This window comes from Camarhynchus parvulus, chromosome 3, assembly GCF_901933205.1.
Source record: "Camarhynchus parvulus chromosome 3, STF_HiC, whole genome shotgun sequence".
Taxonomy (NCBI): Eukaryota; Metazoa; Chordata; class Aves; order Passeriformes; family Thraupidae; genus Camarhynchus; species Camarhynchus parvulus.
In genome coordinates, this window is record NC_044573.1 from 102327577 (window position 1) to 102347228 (window position 19652).

General features: G+C 37.9%; 1 protein-coding gene across 1 annotated transcript in view; it reads left to right on the plus strand.

Moving 5' to 3' along the window:
* Positions 1 to 19652, plus strand: part of KLHL32 (kelch like family member 32) — a 119716-nt gene that overhangs the window by 76799 nt on the left and 23265 nt on the right. The window contains exon 6 of the mRNA XM_030945382.1: positions 4030 to 4245. Coding sequence (XP_030801242.1) covers positions 4030 to 4245 — 216 coding nt within the window. The remainder of the gene's footprint in view (positions 1 to 4029; positions 4246 to 19652) is intronic.

The window sequence follows — 19652 nt, forward strand, 5'->3', positions numbered from 1 at the left end:
AGCAGGGTCTTGATAATCTGAATAAATTGTATTTCCCCAAGGAGTTTATCTTTCAAATAAGGTCATAAAGAAATGCATTCTTTCCCCTTAGTTCTCCTTGTGCTTTTTCTGCTATTTATAACACGAAGCACAGGAATAGAGGTGTATTGTAGTCTGCTGTGTACTTGGTTATGATTAACTCTAATTTATCAATCTGTTACATCCTTTTCTGTGGCTTGTGCAAGGCAATTATTCTTTAAGAAACGAACAAATAAAGATGGTTTTGGAAGCAACTTAAACACAATGTTTATATCTATTTTTCCTGTTTGACAATTTATCATATCTCTATATTGAAATACACCTCTGTATCAAAATATCACATGTCACATCATTTATTTTGAATATTTAATGTTTGTCATCTTTCAGATTATGTTTGTTTGTAGAATATATTTTCTTTTATGAGGCTTTTAAATGTCAGCTCATTGTTGAATTGGTTTGGCATCTAAAGGTTGGTACTACTGAATCAGAAGACCCTTAGTGTGGAGTTATAGATTCCCTTGCTTCAGTGGGGGGATGCACACTAAGTAGAATGCATGGGGGATCTAAGGTAGTTTCTTATTTTAGAAGTAGACACTGATAAATAATTTGGACAATTTACTAAATTGGTTTGAGTTTACAGTGAGATTTCAGAACTATTTCAACTTAGTTTTCAGCGCTGTACCTGTAAATTTATACATATTTTCTTAGCCTGAATGTGTTTCAGCAGTGTAACATGCATCATATTGGAAAAGATAAGATCACTATCTTCAGCTCTTAGTGACAGTTCTGCTTGTGTCCATATTTCATCCTTCAGTTCAAAAAAGAAAAGCGGCATACACATAAAAGTTAATAAAAAGGGGGTTAAAAGTTTCAAAAATTTACATAAGCCTGGTTTGTAATGCCTGTTTTCAAAGAACATATACTGCAATATAGTACCACAAGAAAGTCACACACTACTTCAAAATTTTGTAGTTGCTCAGTTAATGCAATATAATAAAATCTGTGGAAAGCAGAGACTGCCAGTACTCTTACTGATGAACACACCTAAATTTCCTGTTTAGTAACCTATTTCACCATTTACCAAAGTTTTTAATTCAATTAAGATTTTAGCATGAAAAATTTATTCAAATGAGATTGAGCTGACAGTGATTGCTTTGATCCTTCCTGTGGGACTTTTTTAAAGCTAGAAGATAAGGTGCATTTTTCTTGCAGCTAATTTTATATACTTCATTTTAGACTGTTTTTTGAAATTTTACCGCTTGTAAGAGCAAAGTTATGTGATCTGGGGTATACATTGAACAATCTCATTGTGACATTTTTGCCTTCTAAGATCATAACTGAGGCAGTAGTGTATAGTATTGTATGAACCTGATTTTCATTTGTAAAACCTAATGAAATATTTGCCTCTTTGTCTGTGAAATACAAACCTGTAGATCAACTCTAACCTTACAAAATCAGAAATGAACATTACTGATTCCAGGCCAAGGCCACTTTTAACAAAACACACTTTCAGTATTCATTGACAAGTAGACTGTAATTTCAGCAGGTAACTAACATGTTATGTTAGGAAGCATCAAAATCATCTGAAACGCAGCAATGAAAATAAGTAAACACATAACCCCCCCTCCCCAAAAAACCAACCCACATACATAAACAAGCATCTGAAATAAGTCACTACATGTAGTACAAATAACTGGTGAAATTTTATTTATACATCCATAAGTATATTTGACCTCTTCAACTGTAAGACAGCTTTCATAAAAACAACTTTGATTGCTTCTGATTTAAGAGGATAGGGGAGTTTGGAGCTCATGAAAAATACCCAAACCTAAAATGAAGGCATACCAGTGTCTTTCCGATTTCACTGAAAATGTGAAGATTTTTCAGGGGTGGATTGCATTTGTGTGTCTCATTGCTGATTCTCTCTAATAAGGATCCTGTTATGTTATCTCCAGTATTTTCCTCCTCTGAAGTCTGCTAAAAGCCACCTCTCCTTCTCAACCACCACTTAGTGGGGTTTGATCAGGCACATATTTACTGGGACTGTTGATCCTCAGCTCACAGTGCTTGATTATTTATTTATTTATTTATGTCCCTAGACATAGCCATTGACAACAAAAGAGCTCAATAAATACATGCTGAGCTCTTCTAAATTTCTTTCTGACATTTGGGATTTATTCAATCAGTGAGTTCTTTGAAAAGATAGTTTTCTGAGCCAGAGACAATAAACTATGGTTGTTGCTTGTCAAATACTGCGATGTTTGCTTGGATTAGACTCCTATGCGTTGTTGTCACCATAGCATGGCCATCACAGGAGTGGGGTTGTGAGGTGCCATCTGTGATCTGAAGATACTAAATCACCAAGCATGCATAAAGACCAGATACTTTTTGTGTAGAATTCATTCTTTTATCTTTCTTTCTGCAACTGCAGATTTATTCTTACCCCCTCTGTGTTAATGTGGGGAGGGGCTGACCCTAGAATAGCTGTGGCTTTTGGGATGATGGCTGTTAGTGCTTGTTCTGACAATGTAAAGAACTTTGTTCTTCCAAGAAAAACAATGGGAAGCTCTTATGCAGAAATCTAAGTAGATAATGAGTAAGATTTATCTTTAGTGTACAACTCTGCTGGGGAAGGTGAACTGTTCAGACTGGGAGATTATGTAACAAGCAGGAACCTCCACAGGAATTTGATTCCATTTCCTCTAGTACTGACTCCTCTAAGCAGGTTAAAAAATTCTTTCTCCACTCTCCATTGCATATGCATAAACAGCTCCACAGTCATCGGGACAGGCACCCAATTCACACGTTCAAGATGTAGTCCATAAAACATTCCAAAAAAACCCCTCTTCGCACTTTCCCATCTTCCCTGTTGCTCTGCTCTATCTGCCAGCCGTGCAGCTCATTTGACATTTACAAGATTTCTTGTCAGTTTCATTTGGTGCTGCCATTCCATCCAGCAGAGCAGTGAAAGTGAAATTGACTTAATTTAGTCTGTTTCTCTTCCTTGCTCCAGTCCCCGTGTTAACTCACCAGCAAAGTGAGACTGACGAGGCTCCTTGTCATTCTCACACATGGGGCTGGTCAAGGGGAAGGCGGCTGATAGGGAGCAATGCGCTAAATTGGAAGATGAGAACCGGGATTGCGGAGGAGAGAGCAATAGAGGTGTGAGCATGCAGCAAGAACAGAGAAAATGGGTAAACATGATTATTATTTCCCAGGTGCCCTGGGTACTTTTGTCTAATAGAGGTGAAATCTTGGCCTGTTCCCTGAAGGGAGCAGTGTGGTCTGGAACAGCGGTACTTAGTTGTCTAGGTACTAATTTATGAGGGATGCCAAGTTGAAAACGTTAGCCCATAAATATTGGTCATCTCTTAGCAGGATGGGCAAAGCTTTCTGCCTTGAGCTACACATGTTCAGCTGCTAGAAGGAGAGAGAGAAGCCAGAGTCCACTATATTTTGATGACAGTGATTGCAGAAAAAAAAGGGTTCATTCGTTCAATGAAGAAAAATTCATACGTAATAAAATGTAGCTCAACATCTTGTATTTTGGGAGGTTTCATAGAACAAAAAGTTGTGGTACAGATGCTCTAGTTCAATCAAAACAGTAAATAATGAACAAACAATTGCTTTGTAATAAATCATTGTAGTTAAAAAAATGCATTTTTTTAATCTACTTGTTAGCTCCTGTGAGCTCTTGTCATACAGTGTAAATCATGCTGGTTTATTATATTATGTACTAATTCATATTTCTTACAGATTCTTTATGCATATATAACCTCAGGAGTTGCAATATAAATTAGTACTATCATATATATTTGCATATGCAGTAGTACCACATATACATTTTGAATGAGGCTGTGTTAACTAACTTCAAGTTATAGTGCCTTCCTTCCTCCACAGCTCCAAAAAAATAACCTTTTTTCATTATCTGCGACCTGCGTATTATTATATTCTCTGTTTCATGTTTGGGATATTTTTGTGACGTGTATTTTGTTTGCTTCATCCATTTAGGAATTAAATAGTTTTAATTACTTGGACCTGTACAAGCTTGCGGATCTTTTCAACCTCACTTTGTTGGAGAATGCAGTCATTGGCTTCTTAGTAAAACATCTCTCTGAGCTATTGAAGAGTCATCCTGAAGAAGTTCTGGCACTCCCGTACTGTCTTCTTCGAGAGGTTTTTAAAAGCGATAGACTCACTTCACTCAGTGAAGAACAAATCTGGCAGGTAAGGGGATTGGTGAACAACCAGAATGTGTGACACTCTATAAACCATAGCAGTAATCTGTTGTTTTGAAACCCTGGAGCAATCTCGAGGGAGAATAAGCACTTGAGCAAAAACTGTGAATAACAACTGAGGGAAATTTCTAAACGAAATTCTAAAAATGTTGTGTTGTGTTAATGCAATTACTTTGTTTGAGAGAGAAATTTGTCATGCTGTTTAACTTCTGCTACTTAAATACAGACAGAGATTTTCCTCCAGATCCAACTTCTTTGATAGGAAGAGATGGCTGATGCATGCAGCTCAATTATAATTGCCACTGATGAGGCTAGTGCCATGAGTCTGGTGGCAAACTTGCTTCTGTAGTCTCTCTCATTCACTTCAGGCAAATTTAGCTGTATAACTTCAATAGTCATTGAAATTGTTTGGGCCACCACAGCTGACTTTGCCTGAAGTGTATGAGGGAATCATCACACAGGCAGCACTGCTCCAAGATGAATGGAAGCTTCTATGGAAGGTTTGTGGCAAGAAGCCTGAGATCACTTCCTTTTAAAAAGCTGGATCTAGAAAAGGACCAAGTTGCTAGCCATAAAGTATTAACAAGATAAAAGCATTGTGTTGTGACCTTTAGTGCATATGGGCTGGGAGAAAACCTAATGTGAGGAAAACACATAACCTATTAAGAGAAACACAAAAACTGAACTAAAATTTGTGCTTGGAAATGTTCCCATCGTATGTCTATAAAAATTCACTGTGGAGTGGAAGGAAATCTCTGTAATATTGATTACCCAAAGATATCTTTCTGTTTCGTTTTTGCTGTCATGTTTTAGAGAGGAAAGTATTTCAGTGTATTTCAAGGTAGAAGGAAACTTGCTGAAAAGAAATCTTTGCATTCCTTTTAGGAAGTGGGTTGTATTGGTCCAACAGAAAAGACTGTGATTCAGAAAACCGATTTATTTTTCAACCTCTATTACCTATTTATTATCTGTTTATCCTTTGGATTATTCTAAGGAGATAACTACATTTGGATGCTATCAATTTCTCCAAGTGTAAAGTGTATATTCATCAGTGGGATGCTTTACATTCTGTGGATGAATAATGTCATGCAGAATAAAATATTTATTCTTTAAAAAATAAAACTGTCAGGTTAACCAGCATGGAGATGTAACATAACCCTTCAGTTATGTAGCAGGCATATTTTTTTCCAAAATTTTGAGGCTTTACATTATAGAGTATGTTACAAAGGTGATATTTTCTGCAAATACCCAAATGAAATTTGACTTTTTCCTTTCCTAGTCCCTGGAGGATGCCTGTACAGCAGAATCTGAAAGACACTACACATGATGATGGGTTGTGTTTGGTTTAGGTTTTTAAGGCACACTACTCTGGAGTCCCAGCCCATATTCCCTTTATCAGAAGTAAATTTTGATGTACAAGTTTATGCATGGAGCATGGATGATTGGCTGATTGGGTTTCATCATCATTTCTCTGCAGAGCCAGTGGAATCCCCTAGCTACATGCTTGGGTATACTTTTGCTAGAAGAGTTTGTGTGGGAATCCATACAAATATAACTTAATACTCGCTCCAAACCTGCTATAATGATGTTTGGGAAGTGGGAGTGTTCAAATCCTAACTGTCCTGTTCTGCAAGACTCAGACTCTGAAGTAATTTTCTTAATTGTGTGCACTCCAGTCAATGAACACTTCATGAGGCAAATGTGACAAAGCCTCTGTTTCTGTTGCAGGGTATACTGGGCAGAGATAGGTAGTATGCTGCTTTCTGAGTGACAACAAACTCCACACTGTCCATTTGAGTGTTATCATAATAGCCTCTCTAAAGGTTACTACTGCTGTTCCGAAGAATTTTTTTAAACTAGGTTTCTGCTGCAGGCAAAATGTGCATGCATCTTTTTAATTCAGTTTGTAAAACCAGGAATAAATATATATTTATAAATATTCCAGGTTCCCAGAATGGATTAAAAGACACATATAAATATTTACCAATTTGGGCATTCAGAAGGCAATAAGAAACTGGTTTCTTTCTTTATCTTAGTAAATAAGTAATTCCCTCATAGTCAACCCAATAGAAGAAAATCAAATCAGACCAACTATATTGCCTCAAGTGTAGTTAAGTTCATCATTTTTACTAAGGTTATAGTGGTAATGCAATATACCATGGAAGAATCTAATATTCAGCCCAGGGTGAAGATTGGGTATGCCAGAGGATTAGTGTCAGGGTGCTTTATAGAAGTGAAACTTGATGGACAGGCTGGAGACAGATCTACAGAATCTCATTAAATTGCTGAATTGTTCATTACTGAGCACTCTCACTATAATAAAGTGCTCATTGACTTTGACAAATCCCCATCCCATGTATTGAGGAAGAACGGCAAAGCAAGAGGTGTTGGGGAAGCTGGAGGAAATTTGCACAAAGTGGGGCAGATAATAGAAAAGCTGATGGGGGGATGCTACCATTTGATTTATCCATCTTACCTGTGACTAGTGTGGCCTCTGCACACACACATGGCTGCATGTCACAGCAATATGAATTCAGCATGTCCCCAGGGCACCTTTGCTAGTAGGGCTGCCATGAGGCCCAAAGCACAAATTAAAACTTCCCTCAGAGAACCTCTGGAAAGGGTGCCACTGTCTGCAGAGCACAGTTTTTTATGGCAGTTTGAATTCCCAGTGTCCGCTGGGTGATCTGATCCTAGTGCACATAAGATTAAGGTTGTTATTTTAATGCATCAAAAGGTGTACATGGAGTGACGCTTGAATATTATTTAAATGAAGTGATTGCAGCTCTTACCTGTCATACTTTAGATTTTTCTAGGCAACCAATTCACAATTGGCTAGTTCTAGTGAGTATGGTGAAATACAACTGTGAACAAACCAAGTCTGAGAAAGCTAAATGCTAATATTGGTGGCAGTGCGCTAGGCTGTGGGTTACTGCCAACTACTGCAGAAATTCCTGTTGCTTTTTCAGACTCTTTGGCTTGATGGGTCTTATTTTAAGTGGACTATAGTGATGTGTTTCTTAAAACAAATAAAAACCAAAAACCCCACCAGAAAGCCTGTGTAGGCTGTGAAATTGGATCAATTTATGACCCTCTTCAATCAGGTCTTTCTTAGGTAAGCTAAGACAGTAATTATGATTATTCATTGACATAAGATATGTTTTCATGTTGATTTTTACATTTTATTAGCACATGAGATTATGAAATATTTTTTACATAAGAAATTTTTTATTTGTCAGCTGCATTAAAATGTGTAAGGTTAAGTCAGTGACATGGAAAAAAAGAATTAAATAAAAAAAAGAGGAAAACAAAGGAAAGAATCATGAAGAAGGTGGAGGAAAAGAAACTTTTTTTTCTGGTTTGTTCTTCTTCATCACAACCTGTGAAGCACCCTTCTTTTTTCCACAGGAAGCAGTCATGACAGGGACATAAATGTCTAGTTTATCATGAAATGAAAAGTGAATATTTTCATAATTGACCATTACAAGAAAGATTCATTGGCTGTACTTTAAGGAAGCAGGTGAATTCTTTGCCTTGGTAATTGAAAAAATAACCAACCCTGTAAGATGGAACAAGTTTGCCAGAGAAATATAGTGGTAGAGGGCTCGATATTGGAACCTTAGCAAGTAGAGAGCAAGCCACAGATTTAAGTACAAAATTAATGTTAGCTTTAGATATAATTATGCCTTATATTTGTTATTAGAAACTTCAGTATCATGAGGCTTAAATAATCATATTTCAAATATCCTACTAATGCTTAGACAGAAAAATATTTACTGGATTATTCTGTCTCTGTGCAGTAGATTGGTCAAATGATTCTGTATTAAATACCACACTCGATCCAAGGTGGACTCTTAAATCATATTTGGAAAAAAATCCTAAGTGTGATCAGTACAGATTAGTTTCTTCCATCCCTGCTTCTGTTTAAGTAGGTTGTTAATGGATACATATTATTTTTAAGCAGCTAACAATAAAAGCAAGTCAATTTCAGTATTTGCCAGTACTTCTTCAGAAGCAAGGTTGGAAGTTTTCCCTTGGCTTTCTTTGGCTTCTTTTTTTTTCTTTTTTTTTTCCCTTTTGCTAAGCCATTTGGTTACTTGGTAATCAACTGATAAGTGAGCAATCTAGGAAAAGCTGGTAGATAAAGCTGCTTGAGTGGTTTATTCAGTTAGGATGCATGCAAATGTGTTGTGCCTTTTCCAAGGCATTCCTAAGATATTCTAGCCCTGTTAAGTTCCTTGTGTGTAACTTCTGAACTTGTGTTCATGGAGTAATATGTTCCATTTGTCAGAGTGTAACGCTAGTTATTCCTTTTATCCCTGTGGATGTGCAGAAACAGTATTTGGTCTCTGTATTGGAAAAGTGTCTTTGCTTGAATAAATAGAAAAATGAAGAACAAGAAGACTGCAGTGTTATAGGTCAATATGAGCTTGTAGTGTATCTTTTATAAAAATAATAAGTGTACAAATCCAGTTTTCTTATTACAGTCCTGTTTATCCTCTTCTGTGCCCTATTTTCAACCTTTCAGCCTTTTGTTAGGCTTGAGCTCCATTTTGGATTTCCTGATGGCATTTGTGAAGGACCTAAATTTTTCTTCTGCAGAAATCCCACAGCTCAATGCTGTAGGAAATTTGGTGGTGTACACATTGTGGCAGCCTGCTGTGATGGAACAGTTCTGTGCTGATGACAGGTCCAAAGACATCTTCCATACACCTCCAATAGTGCACACATTTACCTATGCAGAACAGCAGTGTCTAAGTTGGATTGTCATGTTCTGGTACAAGCTTGCCATTCCTTCAGATCAGTACTTGATTTTTGCTTCTGTCAATTTTTTGGTATTGCAGAGCAATTTTTCATATGGAGAGAGTATAAGTCATTTTTCTCAGGGGTATATATATATTTTAACAAAATGTGGCCTAAGTGCCTTGCTAAATATGAACTTATGTTTTACTGCCAAACAAGTAACAACATAAAATATATGTGAAGGAAAGCATCTCAGTTATCAATGTTGTGTTTAAGCAGTATATTAGCCTTTCACTATTCCAGAAATAAGCTTAAGTGCTCTCTTGGGCAATAAGTGAAATAATGTCTACTCTAATGCTTGTTCCTAGTGAGTATTTACCCTAAGCAGAAAACTACCTCTCTAAAATGGGGCTGTCAGCCTCTCATCAAGAAAGGCATAGAAGAGAAAAAAGGGGCTTGATGCATATCAAGGCTGAGGTGAATTGGTGGGGCTAAATGAGAAAATTAACATATTACCCATGTGCATATTGCTGTGCTTTTACCTCCTCTTTTGTACCCTTTTCATGAAAATCTACATAAAAGTGCCAGAGAGCCACCTGTGAATACCAGTATCCAGTGTACTACCTCGGTGATAGTTGTGCTATGTGTGTCATGACACATTGAGCAAGCAAAATCACACAGTTACCCTCAAATAAAATTAGTATGGAAACATAACCTCTGATGGGCTGCAGGTTTCCTTTTCCTTAGTCTAATCCTGGTAAACATAGGTATCTCACCTTAATTGACTCTGTGCAATGGTGTATCTCTCACAATCTCTCCAGACTGGGTGGGATTAATTTTTGTAAGGAATGTGCAGAATTGGTAGGACATCCATTATAGGTAGGCCAAGCTGGTAGCTGTGGCCCAAGGTCTGCAAGGAGGTTGGTGTCCACTGGAATTGCAGACTGGCCAGGGTTCATGTACAATACAGAGGGTCAAGCAGTGGATGTAGGCAGCAGGAACTGACACTGTTCAGCTGCTGTGCTCAGGTCACATGCTATTTTCCTGATATAATTTCTGCATCGTTTGTAATAGTAATGGCATTTTGACTTATAGGGAAAATGAATGCTGTCCCTGTTGCCTTATTTTATGAAACACCTTTCCCGTTTGTCTAGTTTGGTTTAATTCAAATGGGCTCTTAATTTGTCCTTTAGAGTAATATCTTGTGTATCTTGTGAATTTTATATATGCTTTTGTTCTGAACTTCAAAAAGTTTCCTGTTTTTTGAACGCTAGCTAATATATTTACTAATATATTTATCCAGTGTAACAGTATAGAAAATGATTTCCAGTATTAAAGCTGTGCTAGGAGCAACTGCGTGTTCTTCTAATGTTCTTTTTGATACCTGTCAGAAAACTTGATTATTTTGCTGCTATTGTTGTGAACATTGGAGAATTACTAGAGAGCATTACTTTGGTCTTGCTGTCCTACAGTAATAGTGCCTCAATTTATTTATCCCAGATTACCTTCAGAAGTGCACAGAGCATCACACCCATATTTAGGAAGCCTGCTGTACTCACAGCTCTTGGATTTAGGTCAGTTCTTCAGCTAAGCAGTGGATGTGCATTTTGATTTAGAAAGGCACCAAGGTGTCCACACAGCAAGACTTCTTCTGTGTTACTGCATTCTATGTTTGAATTTGTCTGCTGTGGGGGGATTTTTATTGGCTGTTGCCCTCTTTGTGGCTCAGATCTGTTGGATACTATCTGCAGTATAACTGTATAAACATACAGATATATGCGGTTACATAAAAAAAATTGCTGAAGCTGTTTTGAAGGCCAGATATGGTTGAAAATACACATCAATTTTTAAGTTTAAGAAACTAACATGAAGTCTAATATCCACAGATACCATGGATGATCAAATATGGCAGTCTGTTGTTACTATCTTAGTTAATGTCTTCCATTCGGAAATATAAATGTTAGTAATCTTTACTCTTTCAAAATCTTAGTAAAGCTGTTTAACACTGTTTAACACTGTTTCCAGTGGGTTTAAGCTTGTGGAAAATGATAGGAAATTAGAAACTCTTCTAAGAATTCCCAGCTCTGTGTTTCAACAAATTTTCCTTTAGGAGCTGATAGAAGCATTACTTTGTAACCACAAAGCCAAAGAAGATGGTGGAAGAAAATTGAATTCCATGTTTCCTGAACCCGTGCACGTGGTCATCAATGTGTTAAGATAGCTGGAATCTCATTCTGGGGTCAAGTGCCCAAAGTGTGCCCAGTTGGAAGTAGAGAAGTCTCACCTGTGTGTCTAGACCTGCAGCAGGTGTGTTGGTTGAGCACAACTGCTGACATCTCATAGCTGGTGCCCTTTGCTGCCACTCCTGCCCCAGGATCAGGACACTGGTGGCTCCAGGAAGGTGAGGAGGCAAGGAGATGGAAAAGCTGTGTCCCTCCTGCACAGCCTTTCTTACTCCAGCTGGGACACTCTTGGCAGCTTGCAGATGTGCAAGTGAGCTGCAGAGCTGAGGGTTTCCTTGCCTTGTGACAAAGGGTTCCTTTTACTCCTTTGATCACTTCGGACTCCCTTGTACCAGGGAGGAATGGAAGAAATTACAACAAATACACTTGTCAAAAAGATCTTAAGAAGATTTCCTGTGAAGTGGCTTCCAAGCTAAAGGTCTATGTGGGATAGTAATGACAGATTCAAAGATCACAGTCTCTGAAGTGAAAATCTGTGCTGAAGAGCTTTCAAAGTGCTCCTTTAGGGTGGAGCCTGTTTTAATGTTTGAGTGAAACTATAGGTCATAATTTTACAAGGTTTATCTTTTAGCAGTTACAGGTGTTTTAGTTGCTTCAGGTATTATTTAGTAGGTTTATATAATAAATTCATGTTTGTTTTAATCTTGTAGTGGGGAAGCTCTGACATTCCCAATTCATTAGATGCTTTTAGGATCTCAAATGCAATTACAAATGTGGTTCAAAGTGTTTAAGTCACTTTTTGAAAGAAATGGCTTTCTTAGAACAATTAGTTGATTTTGAAAAATTAATGCAGGACTCATTTGTTTAAGCAGTGAGCTAATCTGAAGTCCATCATGTGGGGATTAAGTCAAAGTCAATAAAACTGACTGAGAGAGTGGGGATTGTTCAGCCTGGAGAAGGCCTCAGGAAGACCTTACAGCAGCTTTTCAGGGTCTAAGAGGGTAGACAAGAAAGATGGAGAGGGACATTTTTGAAGGACATGTGATGATAGGGCAAGGGGAAATGGCTTTAAACTGAAAAAGGTAGGTTTGAATCAGAGATACAGAAGAAATTCTTTATTGTGAGCAAGGTGAGGCACTGGCAGAGAAGATGTGGATGCCCCATCCCTGGCAGTGTTCAAGATGAGGTTGGATGCAGCTTTGAGCATCCTGGTCTAATGGACACTGTCCATGACAGGGGGTTGGAACTAGGTGATCTTTAAGGTCTCTTCCAACCCAAACTGTTCTGTGATTTTGGTTGGAAAATTTGACCTCAGAGGTTTTGCAGTAACACGGTGTGTGGAACACATGTATATTTATAAACCAGCTAAGGAGAGCGTGTACTTTGAAGTACTTTTTTGTGTGTGACCAAAGATATTGATGACATACAAGTCCTGTATAGCTGTTATAAAGATTATTATAGAAAATGATACATTTTTTTGTGATTTGTTGGATTTGCCTATTAAATCCCTAGAAAATTATAGCCTAACAATAGGGAAGAAAGGAATAGGAATCCTTTTACATTCGAGAACCATTTAGACTAATTTTCACAGAGCTGAATTGCATTTTTATAGAATTTTGTCAATTTTGTGCCTATTTCATTTTCTAACAATTTTTTACTGATGAAAGCTTGTATATTCTTGTCTCTGGAGTGAGCTGCTACACTTCTAAAATATATTTCAGAGGGAAAAATAGCAAGAGAGGAATAGCAATAAAAACAGTGTGTATCAGATTGTAAAAATTGTCTTTTCCACTTATTAATTATGTACCAGCAACTTGTTTTAGTGCTAAATGTGGCTATGTAAAGTTCCAATGCATTTGATGTCAACCTGAGTGTTTTCTCTAAAAGTAAAAATGAGCAATTCTAGATTTTGAAATTATGTCTGCTGGAGGTAGGTCCTTTTCAACCTCCCATATTCTCTGTCTTTACCCTGTTTCAGAAAAGACAAATGCTATCATAAACCCTAATCTCCTTAAACTGAGATCAAATCACAGTTAAGAGCCCTAGTTAAACAGCTGTGTTTATGAAGAGATGAGCTTCTGTTCTTTACAGCTTCACAAAACTTATCAGATATAAAGCACCTAGCAATGTTGGTTCTACCATCACAACAAATGATGGAGGATCCAAACTTGAGCATTTTTTGATGCGTTTGAAAAGGGGCAGCAAGAAGTTTTTACCCCAGAGCTTCTTGCCATTTTATCCAGTTGTTAAAGAAAGGCAGGTTTTGTGGACCTGTGAAGCTACATTTTAGGAATGTTGATGTGACCATGCAGAGTGACACAGAGTCCCCAGGCAGTGCAAAGGAGAGCTGCTTTATTGCAAAAACCTGGCCTTTTTGAACAGTTTGGCCTTTATCAGCTACATAGTTTTAAATCATAACAAGCACAATTCCAGCAAGCACCATGCACCATGATGTGAACTCACAATGGTTACAGAACTTGTTTTTCTACCTCTAATTCAGCTGAGTCCCTTTCCCTTTTCTGTTTAGCCAAAGTAACAGGCCTAAGCCATGGTTTTACCAGGTCTTGCTTTTGTAAGGTTTTACCTAGATGCAACATGTTTATGGTGAGGAAATTGATTTCCTTGTCATTTTTAACGCTGTGGCTTGATTTGTTTCAAAGGAAAAAGCAAGATTGAGTCTCTGGATGCCATATTTTGGATTTGGTTTTATTACTTTGCTTAGCTCTGGTTTCGTTGGCTTTGCATTGTCACCCTCCACACTCTTTTTTGATGATCTTGTTAAAACAAAATTTGCCTTGATTACAAGAGTAAGCAGAGCCTTTCCCATGTGATCATTCCCAGCTCATTTATTTTATGTGTGTAGACTCCCAGGTGTGACAGCCATTGCAGTGCACAGAAAACAGTGGCTGTGAGTGGTGGGGTGGCTCTGAAGTCTGTTGCAATAGGAGCTGCACACAAGCCCATACAGCTTTTAAACACATTCTTGAACATGTGGAGTGTCACTGAGAGGGGTTGCACAGGGCCTTGCTTGCCCCTTCTATCACAGTGGAAGAATCAGCTGGGTGTGAGAAGCCCATTTGTAAATCTGCCTTGGTAGAGAAGCTCCAAGTGACTGTAGAGGAAACTCCTCTGTGGTTTGAGGACCTGATCACACAAGAGTAGACTTCTCTTGAAGCACACTGTGGGACAGTTTTGTCTTTGCTGCTCCAAGGCTAAGAAAGGATGCAGTGTTTATTGCCTGTATTGCCTTGCACTTTTCAGCTGCAAAAATATCTCAAGTATTTTTTGCAGATGATACTTTGGGAATTGTTTTGTCCCCACTTTCAGATACCTGCGTATCACCAGACTTTGTTCTGTTGCATGAGCACCAAAGTTTCCACTGGATTTTTGGTAGTGGAATAAAGAGACTCAGTTGGACAGACTGAGGGAACAGATTTTGATTAAGACACCTAATTTTTCTCTTAGTTCCCATTTTGAGAAAGTGGTTGAAATGTAAACTTCTCTTGGGGAAACCTGAATTTTACTTATAATTTGCTTTTAGATACTTGGAAGGAATGTTCTGTATAATTTTGAAGTTCAGATTCCCCAGAAGGTGTAAAATGGAAAGCTTTCATGAGCTGTGATAATTTGCAACAGCTGAGAGTTTACCTTCTGTCTATACCTTACTCCAGTTTGACTCCAGTAGATGAGAACAGTTTTTCTATTATAGAAACTCATTGCTTTAATAGGATTACTTACCATATATAATGTTATATATTAATGTAGTTCAGCTAGCCTTTTGTAAAGCTGATTTGCTATCAGAGTTATTTTATTGTAAGTCTAAAAAGATGGAATATCTTTATTGAATTTAATTGATGTCTTCTAGGTAAACTTTTTACTCTCATGACCAGTAAATATAAGAAATGGAGAAAGTGTGCAAAAGAAGTGAATGCAATTCTGAATGCATAAATTCTATTATTTACTTTTATTACAAAACTGGCAATTTTTTATGTGTTTCATAGGAAACACATACATAAAAAGATGAAATTAGCATTGTCTTTCTCTCAAAACTTTTTTGTAAAACAATGTCCCTTTTGAAAAGGCCACTATAATTATGTAGCACTAGGGGCGAAGGAAGCTTGCAGTAAAGCACTGAACTGACAATGCAAGGGACTGTACTGGGTTGATGGAGAGTTTGTCTTTTGATAAAGAATTCCTCTCTATCTCACAAGGATGCTGGGCAGAAACAATTATTAAAAATTTCTGAGACAGAAATACAGGTGTTAAAGTTGTTACTCCTGAAGCTGTTTGATTATGAGTAGGAAATCTGCCAAAGATGTTGTATGTTGTGTTATCCTCCTTGCACCTATTGAAACACTGTGCAGGACAACATTTCTGTCCAGCAACAATTGGTGATGGATACTTTACTGCTTAAATGCTTTAAGGAGGTAGATATTATCAGCAGTTATTTTTATCACTTGAGAAAAATTGAGAAGTATTTTTAATACATTGTGATTCGCTTTAATGCTGTGAATGTTTTATAAATGTGTGTTTTTAATACACCTGCATTATCTGTCTCTGCTTTAATTACAGCTTATCATGAAATGCATAATCTTTGGTGCTAGAGACTTTGACCAATAACTCTGCTTGCTGCAGTGTTTTTCAGCTGAAAGATCAAAATCAAATTTCTGCTTCTTGCAAAGCGGCTTACAGACTGCAGGGCTCATGTTCTGGAAGTTGCAGGAAGTTGTCACCATGACATCACATAAGTCCCAAACCAGCAAACCAGCCAAGAGATAGAGCATTTCTTATTTAGGCCAACAGTTCCCTGTGTAGTACTCTGGACAAATCCACTGCAGCTTCTGTGGAGCCTGATCAGAGGTCAGGAGGACATACTCTAACAAGTGCTTTCACTCTCCAGAGACAATGAACCTTGGTGTTCTTTAATCTTCCTTTGGGGCTGTGTATTTCCTGAAGTCAATTCATTTATATTTGGCTTCCCTCTTTATTGCCTAAGCCAATCCCTCAGTCCTCCAAGCCCTGTCCATTTGTGAAGCTGAGAGTCTGACTGCATCACAGTGATAATATATGGGTCTGGAAAGATGCATGTTTTTTCTTTCCTGCCAGCTGTGATCTCAGTCTTCAGTTTGGGAGCAGACTTCAGGGGCACCCTGTACACAATGCCAGTGCCACTGCTGAAGCAGAGTTCTAGCAGTAGTGCAGACTTGGCTGGGTAGGAGTTGGGGACAAATTGCAGATGACAGGATCTTAGATTGTGTGCAGTGGTCCCTTGTGGTGGGGCAATGTGAATCTAAGACACCTCTCTTTATGTAGAGAAATGTTTGCTTTGGAGTCTTCTTTCTGCTGCATCCAACAAAACACATGTTGGCAGCTTTCCAAACTCTTACTTCCCTTTTTCACTGGTTTGTGAGGAATGTTTTGGTTTTATTCCCAAGAGTTCTATGTATGTATTTCATAAACAATGTCTTTATACTTGGAAAAGTATAGACTTCAATAATTGTAAATAGCACCCTGTGTGCCAGTAAGGATGTGCAAGCCTGCTCACGGCTTCTTTTGCTGAGGGCACTTCCACTTAGGTGAATGTTCTGCCTACAGTCCCAAACGTTCAAGGAAGTAAAACTTCTCTTCTGTAGTGTAAGAAGAGATACAGAACATTAAATTTCTTAAAAGTCTTTGATGTTTCAATCAAAACTTCTCTATCCACTCATCTTTCAGACAAATCATAATCTTTGCTCCTAGGCTGTTTGTTTCGTGCTTTGGTGTGCTGACGTGAACACTGATATGAATACGTAACAAACTAGAAAACATCTGATGATGACCAAGACCACAGAACAAAAGATTTACCCCTCACTACTTGAAATACTTGCTTCTTTCAGAGGTACAATTCAATTAGATTATTTTTATTTACCTCACCTTCCTTGCAGCAGCCTTGTGAGAAGGGGAAGCTCTATGGATGGAGCAGGGTGAGTCTGGGAGAGGAAGTGAATCCAGCAGAGGAGGTGCAGGACACTTGAATCTTTCATTCTTTTCAAATTTTCTGTAAGCAGCCCCTACATTTTTTCCTTCTTTTTTTTTTTTCTCCCTGTTCACTTACGAGACACTGAATCAGTGCTGATAAGTAAGGTAAGAAACACCTCATGGGATTGATTAATTTCCCATCCTTTAAAATGTGGGAATGAACAACGCAACCCACCAGAAAACTAAATATTGATGCTGTCAGTGGCATGATAATTGGTCTCTGCTTTCATCTGCAAACAAACCCTTGCTTGGATTCTATTATTCATTCAAAGAGGAAAAGGGTTATTAATGCAGTGTTCTTTCATTTATATTTTTCTTTTGTGTGTGTGTGAGAGAGAAAACAGGAGAGCAATAATACAATAAATATATTGGCTAAGAGAAAACATTTGAAAATGATCCCTGCCCATCTTTTTTAAATCTTCTCTTATCATGAAGAATGTGAACTGTGATAAATTGTTCTGCTAATCAAACAGCACTGAAAGGTTAGGTCATTGGAAGTCTTTAGTCATTTTGTGCTTTTCAAGAATGAATTTGTTAAAATTATGCTGAATACCCACTTAAAGCCTGGGCTGAAAACCCTACCTGTGTTTTATAACTCTGCACTGTCAGAACCCATAATAAGTCAAACATTCTTTCAGAGGTACTCATAAGGGAGAAAAAACCCTGTAAATTCAAGAGTAATTTCGGATTGTAAATGAAAAAGAGAGGCACGACTGTTCATTTGCACCAATCATGCCTTCCTTTCATCTGCTCTGATTAGGCCTGGTGCGGTTTCATCAAACTACTCCATCACTGAGCTGTCACTCCAGTCGTCTGTTGATTGAAAACAATCAGGGCTCTGATGGCACAATTATTCTGACCCTTTAACTAGAGGCTGCTGTGATAATGAAAGGTTGATTATGATAGTTTGTGCCTCTTTCAGTTTGCCAAGAAGGTTAATTTGGGCATCAGACGGATGTTTAATGGGCGCTTGCTGGCTACACTGAGGTAAATGAGAACGTGCAGTCTTCGATATTGCACGGATATAGTTTGGCTGTCAATCATTGTCATTTTGAGTTTGTGCCTCACACTCTGGAAATCACATTTTATTTTTTCCTTGGGATTTAATTTATTCTGTGCCCTGAGGAAGTTCTTTCACTCTGTGACCTTCACAGTAGCTTTCTCTGTCTTTTTTCGCTTCCCTCACACGGAGCCCAAAGGCATAATACATCTAGAGGAACGTTTTTCTTTCATTTTTCACATTAAAAAAAAAAAAGGTAAAATTTAAAATCCCTGTTTATCAGCTCGCCCTAAACAGAGCAAATGTTTTAATTCTGATTGTAGAATCCAAATGTGCAAATGGAAGCACGCCTGCTTGCTAACACAGCACCACACAGGGAGCTGCTTACGTAGACACACGTTTGTAAAACTGACAAACAGGTAATTTAAAAATGTCTCTGTGTTAAGAGGCTGGGGGATGGCACAGCTTTATTTTCACAGGCTGCATGCATATGCCTTAGCTCAGTGCCTTGTAAATGTGGTCTCAGTCACTGCACTGCAACTTTTTGCGTTAGAAAGTCTCTCTTCAGGGTTCAGGGCAAAAGGCATTTCATTGCTGATTCATAGATTATTAATATTTACTGTGTTCAGATTGAGAGAATCATATGCATGATTTTGTAGTTGTTTGGCTCAAGGTGCAAAAGAAATGCAAATACCTCATAATTTTGATTGTTCCACATGCAGCTCATTAGAGTCTTATTTTTATGCACATTTTAAATTCAAAATAAAAAGAAGAAAAAGATTTCTATCTTTAAGGCTGTCTTGCATCTAGGCTCAAGACACTTATTTTTCTTGCTGTCCACAACTATGTAAGATAGTACCTGACTGATAAAATTGCAGGAGTCTAGAGGCTATGCCTGCATGGTTACTAACTTCTAAAAATATTCCTGTGTAACTCATGGCTTTGAAAAATTGTGTGCGTGTGTTTTGTTGTGTGGTGGGACTTTTTAACTCAGCAACAATTCTTACATTTTTCATCCTAAATGAATGATACAGACAAATTTAGTTCATCATGCTTAAAATGCTTCAATGAATATCCTAAACCCCCTCGATTTTGTCTTGTAGCCTCTAGAGACAGAGAGAGGATGACAAAGACCCTTTAGAGATCCAAATTCAGGCCCTTTGGAAACCCCTGTTCATTTTAGATTAGCTGAAAGTTTCTCCATAGCCCTCCATGGACTTTGTTCAGACCTTTGGTAAATGTCCTGGTCTGTTCATAGATTCTGCTCCTCTACTTGAAATTTGAAGAGTCAGAGTGTTGCTGACAATTGCCAACTGAAATGTGGCTTTGAGACAGGAGATCTCAGTCTGGAGCACCTCAGACTTGCGGAGTTAGATAAAATCTAATAAAAGGCAAAATTATGTGTGAGTTTACAGCCAAAATATATATTCCTTGTGTTTCAAACACCCAACT